At 42.4% G+C, this 17,766-nt stretch overlaps 1 protein-coding gene across 5 annotated transcripts; it reads left to right on the forward strand.

Annotated features, from left to right (window-relative positions):
• Positions 1–264: 264 nt before the first annotated feature.
• Positions 265–17,681, forward strand: LOC133349826 (WAS/WASL-interacting protein family member 1-like). Of its 5 annotated transcripts, none has more exons than XM_061563625.1 (9): positions 265–354; positions 3,439–3,583; positions 5,473–5,605; positions 8,328–8,489; positions 9,372–9,848; positions 10,457–10,543; positions 13,589–13,768; positions 15,725–15,826; positions 16,169–17,681. In XM_061563625.1, exons 2-9 carry the CDS (start codon positions 3,527–3,529, stop codon positions 16,177–16,179), a joined length of 1,209 nt encoding a protein of 402 aa, XP_061419609.1. In that variant the 5' UTR covers positions 265–354; positions 3,439–3,526; the 3' UTR covers positions 16,180–17,681. The 5 variants fall into 5 exon arrangements, with proteins under 5 accessions (XP_061419609.1, XP_061419607.1, XP_061419606.1 ...); XM_061563623.1 differs by having other exon boundaries at positions 293–501; XM_061563622.1 differs by having other exon boundaries at positions 293–475.
• The last annotated feature ends 85 nt before the right edge of the window (positions 17,682–17,766 follow it).

Here is a 17,766-nt window from a genome sequence, read left to right on the forward strand (position 1 = left end):
GGGCTTGGAAAGCGTCACGTGTTCCAGTAGGCGGGAACCGAGGGGGGGGGGGCTTGGAAAGAGTCACGTGCCCATTAGGCGGGAACCGGGGGGGGGGCTTGGAAAGAGTCACGTGGTCCAGAAGGCGGGAACCCCGGGGAGAGGGAGTCACGTGGTCCAGTAGGCGGGAACCGACGCGGGGGGGGGGGGGGCTTGGAAAGCGTCACGTGCTCTAGAAGGCGGGAACCTGGGGGGGGGGGGGGAGTCACGTGCTCCAGAAGGCAAGGCCCGTAAGGAAGTCACGTGTTTCCGCTCCGCATTGGGTACCCCCTCTCTCCCCCCCCACTGGCGCTTTCGCTGCGGCGGCAGGAGTCGGTGAGAGCGAGGCGTTGTCGCACCTGAGGCGAAGTGTCGGGGTACTGAGAGCGGAGCCGAGTCGCGAACGTGCCCCGCGAAACGCGCGTCCAAGCCCCCCGGTCCGGTGCCTCGCCGCGCCGTGAGTTGTGATTGGTTTGTGAGCGGGTGCGTATTGCGTTTGTATTTGGTAGAGCGGATAAGCGGACCTCGCTATTTGCACGTTGCCGATTGGTCGGTTTGTGCGGCGCGTGGTTGCGTCAGCCAATGGGGAGCGCGGATTCGCGCCGCTCCACGCGTGCGGACTGACAAATGTAATCGCGTCCGAGGCTCCATTCCCATGTTTCGCGTCGCGTGGGGTTAAGTACACCTAGCTTGGCACGTTGACGCTTGTCAGGTGTGGCCTTTGTCACTTCGACAGGAGCTCACCTATTGTGTGTGTGCGTTGGCTCAGGTTGTGGGCTCAGGTGTTTGTCACCCGGGGCCGGTGAGAAGACATTCCCCTTACCGAGGGCAGAATAGGACCTTCAAATAGTTGTTGTATCAGGCAATCCGCACATTGACCACCCACTCACGCCTCGCTCACTGCAACAGAGTTCCCCTTTAAGTGGCAAGTGCCAGGTCGACAATCCTCCCCCCCTCCAATGTGCTATCTGTGCGGCTAAAGCTGCTCGTTTCAAGTCATTTGTAGTCGCTGACCGAATGTTTTCACGGCTGGTGTCCACTGGAGTCGTCGCTTGTGTGAACTATTCGAGTTCGATGTAGGCCGTCTATAGACTTGCAGGGTCTGTTAAGTTTGTCGAGACTAGAATCACAGCTTGACTATACTTGGGAGGTGCATGCCACGTGTAAACTGATATGGGCATCTGTGTGTGGTATTGAATGACAACCGAATGAGGACGCAACTTTTGAGTTAAATCACTGGGTCTGTGAGGTGTAGAGACCCTTTAATGCGGAACTTTGCTGTAACTGCAACGACCAAGACGATCTCAGAATACATTCTGGCCCATCTTAATCTTGCAAACCTGTTCTCAAAATATAACAGGGTCTTGCTGGCTATCGTACGGTGTTTACTCGGTGTAATATTGACTTTCATAGTATTCGGCAACGCCTAAAAGGTTATGTAACGGTGAATCTCGTATTCGACACACCCCAGTTGCAGTATACCTTGCAATAACGTTCAGCTGAACTGGAGATGATTTGTATTGGAGAACAGGATTACCGTAATTCATTTACTTTGCAAACTGAATTTGTTACGTTTTTAGCTTCCGCATTTAGCCTCAATATATACAGTATAGGGAAGTCAAAGGTTACACATGCCTAGCGTATCTGCATGCCTTTAAAGTTATTTCCTGATTCATAGTATGCATGTGTCACAGATCCAGATACTATATATGTCATAAATATAAAGTGGAATGTTTCACATGTTGGATATGGCAACTGGATTACCATGTTTCACTTACGACTGGATTTTAGCAAAGATTAAACAAAACGATGTTTCATGGAAAAGTGGAATTTACATAGACTACACACGTGGGCTGAATTTAACACGTGACAGAAATACAGGTGTACTGTATTCAAGTTGAAGTATATTTGTTTTAACCAAGCGAGAACTTAGTACCTGGGTCACCAACATGGCAAAGCAATACATACAATCAAGTACAGCAAGCGAATATAAAATCAAAGCAAAGACATTTCTGGAGAAATCGGAAAAGTTGCATTGGCAAGTCTTTCAGTCCATGTAAACACGTTTTCGTACAATGCTGGCTGTAGGTAAATAAAGATAGCAGATTGAAAATACTGTACAGTTTTTTTTAACATGAGGTACAGTATGGTCGTTTGGCATAGCTTAATGCTTGCCAGGAAGACTGTACTGCTGCTTTAAATAAAGAGCCTAAGACAGCTTCAGTTCCAGTTAGGCCTGTTGAACCACGCAGCCAGATTTTGCCTTGGGATATGCGGAAAACGATCACGTTGTCTATATAGCATTGTCTTAGTAAGTTTTAGAGGGGCTTGGTTTGGCCCGATTTTTTATTTAGTATAGATTTATACTTACATTTTTTATCTGTAATGTATTATGATTGTTATTGGGATCAAACATCGAAATGGAATTTTTTGCACTTTTTGTTCGCAGCATGGACGGGTTGTGCTTTTTCTGTAGGATTTTATTGTTTACGTAGTGTGATGTTTAGATTTGTGTACAATGAGTTTTAGGTGTATCTTGTAATTTTATTGTTTGTTGCGGTTGAACCCAAATCAAGAGCCGAATGGCTCATAGGGTAAATCCTAATAAATGAAACTGAACTGAACTCAAGATTCACTGACTCTTGACTGAAAGCTGGTTATCTCTCGCAAATTGTTATCAGATGGAGTGCTATGTTTTAAATACAGATCTTTAGGCATCCCTGTGTATCATGCAATTAAAACATGCACAGGCTATTGTACTGTACAATTTTTGTATTGCAGTTCTGTAATTTAATTGGGCTCCAAAATGACCAATTGCATTTGTGTACCATGGCTTTAACAGTAACTCTGTTGGTCACAACAATGAAGGAAAATTGGAAAATATTTTGGTGCAATGTGCTCAGAATCCAGACTCTGAATGTTTGATTGGAAGTGTGAATTCACAGGGAACAGTAATCAGAAGTCAAATTGGTTTCTTAGGAAATGCAATTTCCCTAAAAGCGTCATCTGTGCTGTGCAAAATGATGAAGCAATGAGCTTGGAGATCCTTATTTTAAATAATGAGCTATTAGATATTGTGTGCCGTATATTATTCCATATATGACACATTTCACGAGTGATTAGATAAATGAACAGTGATCCAATTATCTTAATAGTATATACTTTACCATAGTAGTTGCCATTTAAGTGTTTAACCAGTATTCCTTTTTTAAATTAGAATGCAACATTTAAAGGGGCAGCTGAACGATGCATTTTAACACAAATATTTAGAAAATTCCTGTAAAAAAAAGAAAAGCTGCTTCATGCAAAGTGGTGCACATCAATAACCTGTTCTCCCAGATTATGGGCTGGATTCTGCTTGTGGGTTCCGCTTCAGCACTTCTGTTCTGCCCTATGCTGCATTTGCTGCCGATTTCCCAGCTGTGCTGCATGAGACGAGGGACATCACCCGGTGGAGATTGCTCGTCGGTTCATGGTGTGAGAGAGTTTCGTGTGCCAAGCTGCCAGCATGCCGGTGCCGCCGCCGCCACCACCACCACCCCCTCCTCCCCCGAGTTTGTCAAAGGTGCGCGAATTCCTGTTTCTGTACTCTCGTTCGTCCGCATTGTCTCGGTAGGCAGTGGCACGTTCTACGTTTTCGTCTATCAACAATTCGTAACGAAGGTTACGTTCGTTGCGTAAACGTAACCTTGGCAGAAACACAACGGGCGAACCTTCTGTTTGAGAATTATTGGGGACGGAGCTACCCAATATCTATTTGTCGTTAGCTTGTTATAGCAAGCTTCCAAAAATTAGCTTAATTTTAACCCTACTTACTTGCAAATACTTGTTATCAGTGCATCCTGTGCAGTTCCTTGTTTCACAGTAAACTCTGGGACATTAGCGAAACAGCTCAATTCATGTGATTGTTAATTATTTGCATTCGTTTTTTTTATAGTATTATGAACATGCCTAATATCTAACAACATCCTTAAATATGGCAAAAGGAATGTGATTTATTTACATTTAACCTTTATAGTTTATAGAGGGTAAAACGTGTTTTATCAGAAGAGCTAATGACTGAACTTGCAATTGTTCATAGGTTACATATTGATAATATATACATAAAAAAAAGTAATGTTTCCGCACCCACAATACAACTTAACCAACACGTCCCATCCTTTAACAGTTCCATAGAGAATGTTTAAATGTATAACTCAGCTGAATGCTGGTCTACGAAGGTATTTTTACTGTGGATATCACATTCTGAACTGTGGACTCTGTGGGATGTTCAAAGTGCACAGAATACAGCTCTGCAGTTTCTAAACAGAATGTAGTTGTATCTGCCGAAAATAACTCCTCTCAATTGTCAATTTAGTTATATGCACTAGTTTCAAAACCCACTTCAAGGATACAAATTGAAGTTCACCTCGTGAATCTTTCCCATGTGTTGAATCCAGGTGAATTGATTATTGGATGCGATTCAACAGAAGCACCATGTGCAGAGTACCGCGTCCCCCCTCTGTTACCTGCCGGGCTATGGAACTGGCAGTTAATGTTACATACGTAAACTTTAAATTCCAGTTGGCAGCCCATTTATATAATGTGTATTTTTTTGAATTACTTCATCTGCAAAATATTCTTTGGGTCTTTCGGTAAAGTCACGTAGATAGGTTCCAATTAATACAAATTACATGAACAAAAAACCACGACGTTTCGATCGCAACACAAGCAGTCGCCTGATGACGACCGCTTGTGTTGCGATGAAAACGTTGTATTTTGTTTATTACATTTTGTTAATTTGAACCTATCTACGTGGCTTTACCGAAAGACCCAAAGAATAATAATTCCTGCAGTCATGAAAGCTTTAAGTCAAGATGTCATCTGCAAACAAAGAAAAGTTATCTGAAGAAAAATGAAACTCTGTCATAAATTTAAGATGAGACAATTAAGATCGAAGTTTTTCTGAAAGTTAGATAGTTAAAACGTGCAATAAAAATATATATTGCTGCTGTATATTTCACACTATCCATTGCTCTGATAAAACACCAGTCCTTGAGCCAGCCAGCCACCTCGTCAACAATTCAACTATTTTTACAATTGCAATGGTTTCCTGCCTTGTAAATTTGGGAAATATTATCTGATTTTGCCAGAGATTCATTTTATGTAATGAAACTTGACAGACATGGTAATGATCGCAAATGCAAAGCAAATGCAGTTTGAAAATTATATGTTAATGTAAATGTCTGGCTCATTGCACAGACAAAAAATTGTGCAATCCTAAATAACATAAATAAGAATAAAAACAAGAAAGCAACTACAGAACAAAGAATAATGATTAAATGGAACTATCAACCATGATAATTTGGTGTGCATTGTCACATACCCAGTGTATATAACCAGACGGTTGTTTTGGGGGACTTGGCCATGCTACTACCTACCAAGAATGTCATTGCACCCTATGTTGTCCTGCAGGCGAACTCCGACCCACCAAAGCTGTCTCGCGATGAGAACAAAGGACGTGGGGCCTTGCTGTCGGACATCCACAAGGGCGCCCGCTTAAAGAAGGTCGTCACCAACGACCGCAGCACGCCCATAGTGGACAGCAGTACGTGCAGTGCAGCCACACAGGCCAGGGAGCTGTGCGTGTCTGGGAGGCATGTGCAACCACGTGACACTTGTGGGAACAGACACTGCATTTACGTATGGAAGTGTGCTGCGCGAGACATACATCTCTGTAAATAACAGTATCTTGACTTGTTCTATTCTTGCGTGCAGTGAGAATGTGTTCAGGAGCTAAATGTGCATGTCGAGGTCTGCTCGCCACCAGAGGGCTTCAGAAGAGAGTTTGCGCAGTTTGATATTCCTTCATTAAAAGAGTGCAGACGACGGTGGCTTACTATATAGTCCATATCTATGGGACCCTTTTTGCTTGGGATAAAAATAATGAAAAAGAATAAGCTTGACTTTTTCTGCCAATGATACAGGTTTTAAAATGTTCAAACATAGTTTAGGTTGCATGGCCACAATCGCACTGTGCCTTGATCTTAACTTGTTGGTCATCCACAATGTAGCACAATTTATCAAGGTATGAGTTTTTAGCACGTTTTTTTTGTGAGAGGTGGGTATTGTTGTTTGTCCATGCCTGGGCAGACTATGTTTAAGAGGTTACCTTCAAATTGAAGGTTATCTTAAGTCACTGTTGCAACCTATTTAATATCAACCCCCTCGGCAAGTCCATCTGTTGAACTATAGAAAAGGCGAACATTTCTTCTCTTGTCGCAACTCCAGTGGTCTGGAATTCTGTCCCTCCTCCCTTGCTTGTGCACATTTGGTGTCGGTGTGTCTCCCTTTTGTCAGAATCTCGAGACTTCTGTCTTAAATGTATTCTCTCGCGCTGCTTATTGTATCTTTTAAGTCCAATTTGTGCACGTTACAAATTGAATGAGTGAATATTTTTACAAATAGGAAATCTCTCCTGGAAATGGACACCTCGGCCTTTAATACATTTTTGTTTCAAGAATCCAATACACAAGACACAATCATCAAAGAGATAAACACAGGTCACGAGCACGCAGCAAACCCGGAGCAGTACGCCCTCAAATAAGGGAGTGATTGGAGGCACTTGGGTTTTCTGCCCTTCCACCGTTGGGGCAACAATCGGGAGCGGCAGATTTGCAGGAAAAGAAAGAAGAGGGAAGAAGGGGAGGGTGGGGGGGATAATGTAGGAGAAACCTCAGCATTCTTAAAGTCCATTCATCATTGCCCGTATGACCGATACGCAGGGAACACTAATGTAATTGTCTTTGAGCTTTTTTGGCATCTCATTTAATCACTGAAGCCCTTGTTCTGTTTCAGCCATGTTACCATTGTACAGTGAAAAAACACAATTAAGCATTTTCATCTGGACTATTTTCTACAGTGGGTTTTATATTTATGTTCTTTACACCCAATGATGGACATTTATCATTGCCCGAGGCTCTAAAAAGCAATACAAATTTCAACAACAACAAGTTAAAACATTTTTTCCATACCTTTTGGCATTCAAAGCAGTAACTGGATATTAAGTCAACATTTATTGTTCATTTCATCTGATGTATATAATCATTTAATGACCTTTGTCAATCCACTGCTGAATGAAGGCTTCCCCATGATGTGCGGGTCATTGACATTGTTTTACTATAAGTCACACTAGGCAGTTGAGGTTGGTGAAGGTGAGTGCCCAGAATCGGTAAAAATTTCACTCGCCTCTAATTCTAGACATTGCCAGGAATCACACTCAAGTGGTCGGGTTGATGATGCAGTGCATTCACCACTCTGCCACCGCTCCTGCAATATATACTATATAATACCCAATGTGTTAACAGCCAAACTGTTTAAAATGCTGCACGTTTCAACCCACAACTGCACCACTTCAGCTGATTTTTTCGAGCTCAAAACGGAACTTGGTGCTTTTCTGATAAGGCAGCAAAATGGAAAACTCTGGCTTGTGTGTTAGAGATAACTGCTTTCTCCCTGCCCTGTGCTGTAACATGGGACAGTTATTACAATTTTGTGAAGACTCCAGCTAGTTTTACATCCAATGTAAAATATTATCTGCCTCGAATTACATAACACAACATATGTGCATGAGCAAGGTATTATTTAAGTAGCATTTCCAAATTATAATAAAGTCCTTTGTTTATCCAGGAAATCCTGAATTTCAAGATACGTTTTTATCAGGGTCATGCACTGGACTGTTTGTCCAATCCCGTGGTATGTGGGAGCATACAGAGAATACCTCAAGAAAAAACACATCCAAAGGACTAACACTGTAGGTTTATTCCACTTGCTGTATTGCCATCTACTGACCAATTCGAAGCCCAACAAGTTTTAAAGTTTCCCAAATGTGTGTGTGGTCCACCAACCCTGGATCAAAGGTATTCACAATCATGCCCTTCTGACAACATTGAATTATCTCATGATGTTAAACGTGAACGTTCTTCTCTATGTCCCAGTAATCCACTTCTCACAGTTAAAGGGAGCATAGAGGCAGTTAATTCTTTCCATGTGTCACATTGTGATAACCGAGACTCAGTGTGGGAAGACACCCATGTATTATAAAAGATATGCTCTTTTCTATTTATCTACATCCTTCACCTGACCAGGCCACCAAAATCAATGTTGATTACTTAAAAATATCCGTTGATTCAGCACATGTGCTAACTTGAGCACTGTAAAACCAATTGTGATGCGTCAATGCAACGAGAATGTGCTTCATTTCTGATGTTGCATGACGTCAATCTACTTGGCTAAAGTATTTGATGTCGCCCTTTATTGTTGCATGCCAGAGCCAAAAAGTGGGGGTGGTGGTGGAGGAGGTGGCGGCGGTGGCGGAGGAGGAATGGGAGGGGGAGGAGGCATGGGAGGGGGAGGAGGCCCTCCAGGGCTGGGTGGACTCTTTGCGGGAGGGATGCCTCAACTCAAGTCTGCCGGTGGTCGCGGTGCAGCAGGTGAGTCGGACCAAACTCCGCACAGTCCAAGCAAAACGTTTGAAATACACGGTACCTGTTTTGTTATTTTTAAAAACACTTAAAATTATTCTGAGAATTCGATGTTTAATGTTACGACTTGAAAATACGATTTTGTTTATTCCTGGCCATGTTTGTTTGGCAATCGTTAAGGATATTGTAGTTTTGATGACCTGCCCTTTTAAACGATTTTGTACCCTTAAACGAGAGCTTGCTAGGTGTAATAGAAGTAATAAATTATCTCATGTCATGTTTTGTTAAGTGTCGCAGTTTTTTGGGGGAGGATATACTTTATAAAATTTCCACCATCAGGTCTGACGAGATGTTTTAAGGACGACAGTTATACATGGCTCTAAGCAATGTCTATAACATGAGTTTCATATCAAGCGAGGCATGTTTTGTTTGATACATTTATACATGCGTTTGTTTTAAACATTGTACCCAACATACAGAGCCTTGCACAGTGAGCATTAGACTACCTGTATACTGAAGGGATTGCAGTGACTCATGTTGTGTTGCCACACCCATGCGATTGCCAACATTCACTCGGCTTACATAGAAGGTACAAAATAAACCTTGTCAAACGAGAAAATCCATTTTAAAAGTCACCTATTACCCTTAAAAAGCTTTCATAATGTTTAATTTAAACTAACTGCGTATTTGTTTTATTTGATCAATAATTTTTTACAAATCCCCTGAGTAGGTGACATTCAGAAAATAAATGCACATAATCTTTATTCTAAACACATATATCTTATTTCATTAATTACTTGGCATGCATCTTTAAGTACTCGTCTTAATAGATGTGATAAAAGACTGGAAATTAAAAGTTAACCTGGTCATTTGCATGCTCTTTTGACGCAGACTCTGGTGCCGGCCGTGCCCCTGTGATGCCCCCTGGTATGAGGACTCGCCCCAGCGACCAGCCAGACACTTCTGGCCTCTCTTCAGAAACCTCGAAACCTGCTGGCATGCGGTTGCCAATGCCACCCATGGCCAATCCGCCTCGTGGCAACCCACCTAGCAGCCCATCGCCACGGCCGGGGATGGGGCCGCCGCGTCTCCCGCTCGGCAAACCGGGAGGAGGCGGCGGAGGATTTCCCCCTCCGCCACCTCCCGTCATGTCCCAGCCTCCTCCCCCACCTCCACCTCACTCCAACAGGCAGAACCCCCCGCCCCCACCACCACCTGTCAGTGGCCGACCGCTGCCTAACCCACCGGATGGCCGACCGCCACCCCCACCAGGCCCCAGCCGACACCAAGGTGCAAGGCCGAGTCCAGCATTGCCACCGCCGCCGCCACCCAGCAGAGGAGCGTCGCCATCTGTACCCACCAATGGCGGTGAGCTTTTGCCGTTCTTAGAATTTGTCACCTCTCGTTAAACTGGGAGTGCAGCAGTGAACACTGGAATCCCAGATAATATCCTGACCATGGAGTGTCTTGAAGAAGCAATTTTCTGTAAGTGTTAGTGCCCAATGTAATTATAGTTTGAGAGCTGTCAATGTGTAGACTATACACTTAATGGAAATAGGAACTCGCCTGTATATTTGCACATGTTATTGACCGCAGTTCAAGAACCTCATTTGCTAAAACGGCGTTTCTGTTGTGTTTGAGCACTTTGTCTCCATATTGCCTTATGTCAACATACTCAATATTTTAATAGCACTATGGCCATAGTGTATATTATTTCTTGCAATTCAAGAAAGACTGAAAGAGAAGCACCACTGGTAATTGATGTAAAGACAATAGGGTGGTTTGTGTGTGTCTCGTGTGTCCATTGTATTGCAGCAAAAAAAATGAATAATGTACATCACTTCACAAACACGTGGTACTGCCACTGAGATGCAGTAGAAAGAATCCATGTTGCTCTGTAAACTGTTATTTTTGATGAATGCTCTACTCAGCCATGCTTCTGCCCCTCAGTTGACAACTGCTTACGTGTGTTACAGGACAAAGGGGGGGTCCACCGCCTCCCCATTCGAGGGCACCGCCCCCTCCAGCAAGGGAACAGCCAAGAGACAACTCGAGCAAGTCAGGTGGGATCCCAAGTTGATTATCTTGGTGTCAAACATTAAATAATATACCTCGCTGGCACAAACAGCACGGTTGGTTTTTTAAAGTTGGTTGGGATTGGAGCTTCTTACACTGGGAACAATGGTCTCACACAGCACAATAGTTGGCAGGATACCCAGTTCCCTCTTTGAGGCAGAACTGAAAATAAGCAAATTAGTGACCACTTTTTAACAGAAGCGAAGCACAAGTATCCACAGCATGCAACTTTGAACCCTGGGTCAAGGAAACAATTGTCTTATTCTACTGTGAGCTTTGTGATAACATGTGGTTTGAGGATTGTGGTGTAAGTTTATGTAATACTTTGTGTTAATTCGTATAGTGGCGCCCCTCGCGTAACACGCCCCCCATAGCACGAATTAGCAGTTACGCGATTCAACTTTTAGGGACATACTTCACACGCTATGCATTTTACAGTTATGGCGCTCAAGAAAGAAACAAATGTAAAATAAAAAATTTGCAAATTAAATTATTATTTTCGTTGATAAAAATTCTAAGTAAACTAAATATTCCTGATGGCGTCACCGTGTCATGGCAGCGCCTGGTGTCACGGGCTGGACGTAGCCATCGTAGGTCTGCTGCCTCTCTTTGCATCGTGCGTGCTGCTGCTACAAGCAACCCCCAGAGAAGCATTTAAGAAGCCCTGAAGTTACTATACTGGTAGGAACCACCTGGTTCCACCAGACCACAGGAATATTGTGTCCATCGTGCATCCAAAAATGGGAGGGGTCAGGCTGGGTGGAGAGGGGAGGGTGGAGAGGGACTGGGTGGGGCTGGGTGGGGAGGGGCTGGTCAACCCGTGGTGCCCTTATAAAACTCAACGTTTATAACCTACTCACGCCGGCTTGTGCCCACCCTCACAGTCGGCCATATTTGCGGAATACACCACGCCGCCGTTGACCCTGGCCATTGACCGAGCAACCCAACGTTCCTACCAGCTCCCTCCGCAGGAATGTGTTTAAGTATTCTTAGGTTTTTTCGGTAAAATCACGTAGGTAAAACATTAAAATTAATAAAAGTAAAATAAAATAAAAAATCACGACGTTTCGGAGGCAACGCAAGCTTCCGTCTTCAGGTGGAACCGTCACAGCCACGACAGCTGTATCAAGTAAATGAGTGATTGCAGGAGCTACCACTCCGTTTATATAATGGTTGGAGAGGGGGGAAGGGCCAAGTACAGCACACTTTTTATTCATATGGTAAGGTGAGGCTTAAGAGGGTGAGCCTTTGTTATGGAGAGGTACGGTTTGTGACTCAACCTGTGACGAGGAGAAAACAACTGAACCTGGTAAACCTGTAGTAGTTGTCTCAAATAAGATTGGCCAAATAAGTGTAAAATATTTTTTGCATGGTTGATCACATCTTTCCAATGATTACTCAGTTTGTAACCATCATCACAGTTGAAATTATATCTGTGTTTGTATATTTGTATGGCTTCGTGTACAAACCTTTGATGGTAGCCAGGAGGTTTGCAGAGAACCTTGGTCTCGGAAAAAACAATTTCATGAGAGCCCACCGAGTTGTAGCAATGATTGGCAACGGCCGAAGAATCAGTTCTGCCGTGTTTCAGATCTAACTTGTGCTCGCAGACACGATCAGAAACATGACGTTTCGTTTCTCCAATGTAGCAATCACCACAAATGCAACTCAATTTGTAGACTCCAGGATACTGTAAGTCAGGAACGACATCCTTCACAGATGGAATCAGATCACGGATGTTATGCACTGTACTGAATCGGACTTGGATCTTATGTTTGTTTAGAATTTTGGAGATCTTTTTGGTCACGCCTGCTATGTATGGTAATGTGATAGTTTTGGTCGGAGTTTCATGTGGCTGTTTCTGTGTGGTGGGAGAAACAGCTTGGCGGATAGTGCGGTCAGAGTATCCGTTCATCCTGAGGGCCCGATGTACATGTCTTAATTCACCGGCCAGGCGGTGTTGGTCAGAAATGCCATGGGCTCTGTGGTATAGTGTATTGATGAATTCTTTTGAGATGGGTGGTGGTGGGAATCCGGTTTCAAGTAGGAATCTGTGTGGGTGGCTTTCCTGTAGACAGAATGTCCCAAGGATCCGTCAGGCCTCCTCTCAAACAGAATATCCAAGAATGGTAGTTTACCGTCTTTCTCCACTTCCATGGTGAATCTGATGGATGGGTGTCTAGAATTGATGTGGTCCAAGAAGTGGTTCAATGCTGGGAGGCCATGTGGCCAGATGACGAAAGTGTCATCCACATACCTCTTCCACAGGGAAGGACGCAGGGTGGATGTCTGGATGGCGTCTGATTCAAACTTTTCCATGAACATGTTGGCTATAACTGGTGACAAGGGGGAGCCCATAGGGGTACCCTCATTCTGTTTGTAGAAGGTCCCATTCCAGGTAAAATAGGTGTTGGTGAGGCAATGCCTAACCAGCGCAGGTACATCAGAATTCAATCCATGTTGGACTAAGTCCTCAATTATTGTTAGGGTGTCCGGTACTGGGACTTTGGTAAACAAAGATACTACATCAAAGCTGACGAGGATGTCATCAGGAGATAGTACCATGTCCTTAACCATAGAGACTAATTGGGTTGAGTTGAGTACTGCTGAAGAGGTCTTGCCTGTGAAGGGGAGCAGAGTATCTGATAGAAAACGGGCTAGTTTGTACGTAGGAGAGTTTATCGTCGACACGATGGGTCGTAGCGGGGTGCCTTCCTTATGGATTTTGGGAAGACCATAGAGTCTGGGAGGTCTAGCCGCCGATGGTTTTAGAGAGGGACGTTTGCTTGGTTCGATTAGGGAAGTCGAACTCGTGATGATACTGTTGGTTTTTGTCGTTAGGCTTTTAGTGGGATCGTTTTTAATTTTGGAGTAACTCCCAGTACCAGTTCATTCAAGTATTGCCACATCTTTCTGACACCAATCTCTTATGTCGCCGTCAAGCCATACTCTGTTAGGTCTTCTTCCTCTCTCTTTACGGTTTCAGCATCAGTCACCACAGCCCCTGTAAAATGTGCGTGTTGGTGTGTCAGGTGCCTTGCCCCCTCCGCCCCCTCCACTGAGGTCCGACCCCCGTGGGCCGCCTCCTCCCTTGCCGCCCTCCCGGATTGGACCGCCGCCGCCCCCCCCTCCACCTGCTCACATCAGCCATTCGTCAGGGCCTCCTCCCCCTCCACCACCAGCACACAGGAATGAGAGTGTGAACAAGAGAGGTAGGGAAACAAGCATCTTTGATGAGCAGCTGATGTATGTTCCCACGATGTCATTTTTCACAAAGCGATACAAATATAATTTCGTGATAACTGATATATTGATAATCATGACTCCTATACCTTAATTGTATTTCACATTTTGATAATCTTTTTTAGTGTTTTCATTTACTTTAAATAATGATTAAGGATTGTTTAAAAGTAATTCAACTGCATTTCACTTTAAGCCTGTAACGTTACAATCTGTAATGCTTTCATGCACATGGTATCAGAAAATTATGTTATAAAATTACCATACCGTCAATGTTTGCCGGAAACGATTTACAAAGCTATAATTTAATGGATGCTACTTATTTTAGAACGTTAATAAAATTTGTATTATTGTGATTTCATAAATATTTTGTTAGAAACTCAAATATTAAGACCGCTTTAGCCATGATAATCTTGATATGCCGATTTTTTTTTTTAAACAGGATACAATTATTGTGGGTCTTGTATCAGTGTCTCAATATATTGGCGTAATCTTACCTAACATCAATAGGTGGTTGGGTGATTCACTCAACGAATACATCCTCAGTTGGTATTGGGAAACCACACATTGAGTTAGGCTGGTGAACAGTGGATTCAACACGAACAAGTGTCATCCTGAATACATCCGCATCTGTTGGATCTCGGAAGCTATACAGGGTTGACGGCTGGTTACCGCTTGACAACCTCGTTGGGTACTTTTAGGTTTTTTTGGTAAAGTCATGTAGGTAAAAAAATAATAAAGTAAAATAATAAGAGATGAAAATAGCTCAATTAAATCACGACGTTTCGGAGGCAACACAAGTCTCCGTCTTCAGGTGGGACCGTCGCAGCTAAATTTACTGTATTAAGTGAAGAGAAATCCAAGATCTTAAATACTCCCCTTAACCAGTATTTAAGATCTTGTTTCTTGGATTTCTCTTCACTTGATACGGTAAATTTAGCTGTGACGGTCCCACCTGAAGACGGAGACTTGTGTTGCCTCCGAAACGTCGTGATTTAATTGAGTCATTTTCATTTATTATTATTTTATTATTCTTTTTTGACCTATACTGTAACTTTACCGAAAAAACCTAAGAGTATGAATCCTTGCAGTCACGAAAGCTTTAAATCTAGAACCTCGTTGGGCTGCAGAGTGCGGCTAGAAGATGGATAGTGCCTCGTGTCATCCCCTTGGATGTGTGGATTTTCTCGGGGTATTCAGGATTCCTTTGGCACGATCCTGCTTAATCATGAATAGCCCAAATATTCCAATGTCCATACTCCCCCCTCCTGGTGAAGAACATGTCGCACTTTTGTATACTGCTCCTTTAAGATATGATTGTATTGTTAGATAAATCGACATTGTATCTACTTTCAATTTCTGTTTTGTTGAGTCATTGAGAAGTTCTCAGGGAAATAATTGGGTTGATTAGTGTTAATGTGTTCACGCAAAATAACAATGAGTTCAAAGTAACATATTAATGCATTATTGACACGTAAGAAAATTAGCCTACTGGGAATTTCCAAACATCCCAGTAAGGCGAGGTACATTCGTGACTAATCATTTGCATATGTAACTACCTTTGGAAGTAGCTCGTTGGCATGAAATACCTGAAAAATAATCCTACTTGCTTGAACATAGTTTTCTAGAATGGTAACAATGACACTATAATAGAACATCGTCATTGTCATGATCATCGTATCATTGGCTACATTACTATTTTCAACATTTACCAGATGAGGGGATCTAACTTGCCGTGAATTTGTCCTGGTGGTTATATTTTCCTAATAGATGTTCACAAAGCTTTGACATCAATGCACACAGGTATATAATTTTAAGAATTGAAACGTCTGCAGGACAATGCATGTCCGTGTACTTGTGTGTGCGTGAATATGCTTGTGGCAAAACATGGACGTTCTTAATGTGCATTTTCCCTGTCTTTGTTGTAGATGACTTTGAGTTGAGGTTTTCTTTCCGTCCTCTCAATGAACTTCCACCTCCAGAGCCTTACCATAACTTTCCGAAGAATTACCCCAGCAAAGCGGTCAAAGGTAGCATGTACACACACATTTCCCATTCAGACACATTCACATAATTTTATTTTTTAACATAGCGTTGTCAACACAGCTGTGTCGACACATGCATGGGCTTTGTTGAGCACAATCAAAATCTGACCTGACCACTTAAATCCTGGTATTTGTCAGTTTGTTACAGTTATGGTAAGCCATTGGAGAGCTAATGCCATGACCTATGTCAGTCGCTATTACTGTATGATGAAATAGAGTGGATGTTCTTATCACAATAAAATAGTGACTACAGGAATATGAAAACATGCATTATAATGCATGTTTGTTGCTCAGCGTGGTTGACGTTTGTGTTTATTCTCTTTACAGGTGATCGATAAGTGTTGTCTCCTCCACCGACCCCAAAGATTATTTGTTTTCAATGCCTTTTGTATCCTGACCTGCCTGGAATCTGGGAAATATGGTGTATTTTTAAGGGCTTTTTTTGGTATTTTCTTGATTGTGTTGTTTGGTTTCCATGCAACACTTTGTAATTTCAGACTGTTTTATTAAAATACAGAATGCCTCAGTGCCTTTTGTTTTATTTTACCATGGAAATTAATGCTTGATGTAAATGTAAAAAAGTACCTCGACTGCCTTGTTTTCTTGAATAGCCATGGACAGAAATATAGCAATTGTTTAATACACTTCTGACAGTTGTGCTAATTGACTGTTTCCTTTACGCTATTGTATTAACAAAGTTGTGCGTGTTAATATTAATGGTGAAGCAATACTAACGTTCACTTCTAAAATGCTGTACTTTTGTGCCTACCGCTTTGTGCGTTATGCCGAGTAAGGCAAAATGCACATAATGATGCGACTATAAAACATTATCCTGTTACTGCGTTCCTTCAAGGGTACAGGAAAACGTGAAATGTGGCTGACAATTTTTCAGTGAATATTTTATCGTTCCATCTTGTGTTTTTTTTTCCTGAGAAAATGAAGCTTGAAAACTCTTACCTACAATTTTAATGTGGCCAGCTGATATGTTCTTTTATATGTGTGAGAGTTTACAGATTCTTAGAGTCTGTAATCTGGTATATATGTCAAATTCAGTCAATGTAAAATCATGAATGGTTTTCGAGGCATGCCTAGGGGGAGGTGCTGTGCTCGACACAGCGAAGTCTGCAAAACTCCCAAAAAAATGTACGCCTTGATTTAAATTTCTAGACTTGCTACCATAAAGCCTCAAGTATACACAGGGCAAATAACTAGTACAATGCTAAATCAGAATATTTGTTTATACTGGAGGAATCTGATGAGCTGTGAAGCTCTTTTGTACACATGTCACGGTGACATGCTACCAATAGAAAAGAGGACTGCTTAATTATATGCACGATTGACTGCAATGTGAGTGGCGCATGCAGCGCATTCATGAATATGCGTCTCCTACCCACTGCTGTGTTGTATTGTGGAGCACCGAGCATTCGGGGAAAGATGATTTTAGTGTTGAGGATGGGTAGGACACACAGTACTGTTGGCTATGATGGAATACTCATTGGCCCGTCCACCTAGAGGAGTTGGAAATTGTGGTTCCTAGTAGCCTATGTGAATGGAAATATACCATCACGTTCATTGCACACATATCATGTATAATTTTATATTTTAATTTTATGATCGTTTCAATAGCAAACATGCCTTCATATCTTTCTAGCTTACCTTCCCAACAAGAGCTGTGTGAAATGGAGGGTGAAAAAACAACTGTTAAACATTTTCTATCTATTTTATCAACATTAGCATCTCGACTTTGCAACTGTGGGCTTATTAACGTGTACTGTATATTGAATGTTGGGGTGGCATGTATTTGTGCTTGTAAAATAAAATCAAATTTGAACACTGAAAATGTCTCATGTAGTTGCTTGAGTATTTATTTTTTATTTAACGCACTGTTGTATTCTCAAATATTGTAACTCAATTTTAACTCACTT

The sequence above is a fragment of the Lethenteron reissneri genome, chromosome 31 (genome assembly GCF_015708825.2).
Source record: "Lethenteron reissneri isolate LAM-NWPU_2019-01 chromosome 31, ASM1570882v1, whole genome shotgun sequence".
NCBI lineage: Eukaryota > Metazoa > Chordata > Hyperoartia > Petromyzontiformes > Petromyzontidae > Lethenteron > Lethenteron reissneri.

Bases quoted from the DNA above. Each gene is read 5' to 3' on its own strand.
- LOC133349826 (XM_061563625.1), top strand. From the start codon at position 3,527: ATGCCGGTGCCGCCGCCGCCACCACCACCACCCCCTCCTCCCCCGAGT. The intron at 3,584-5,472 runs GTGCGCGAATTC...GTTGTCCTGCAG, and splicing joins CTCCCCCGAGTTTGTCAAAG to GCGAACTCCGACCCACCAAA. The intron at 8,490-9,371 runs GTGAGTCGGACC...CTTTTGACGCAG, and splicing joins CGGTGGTCGCGGTGCAGCAG to ACTCTGGTGCCGGCCGTGCC.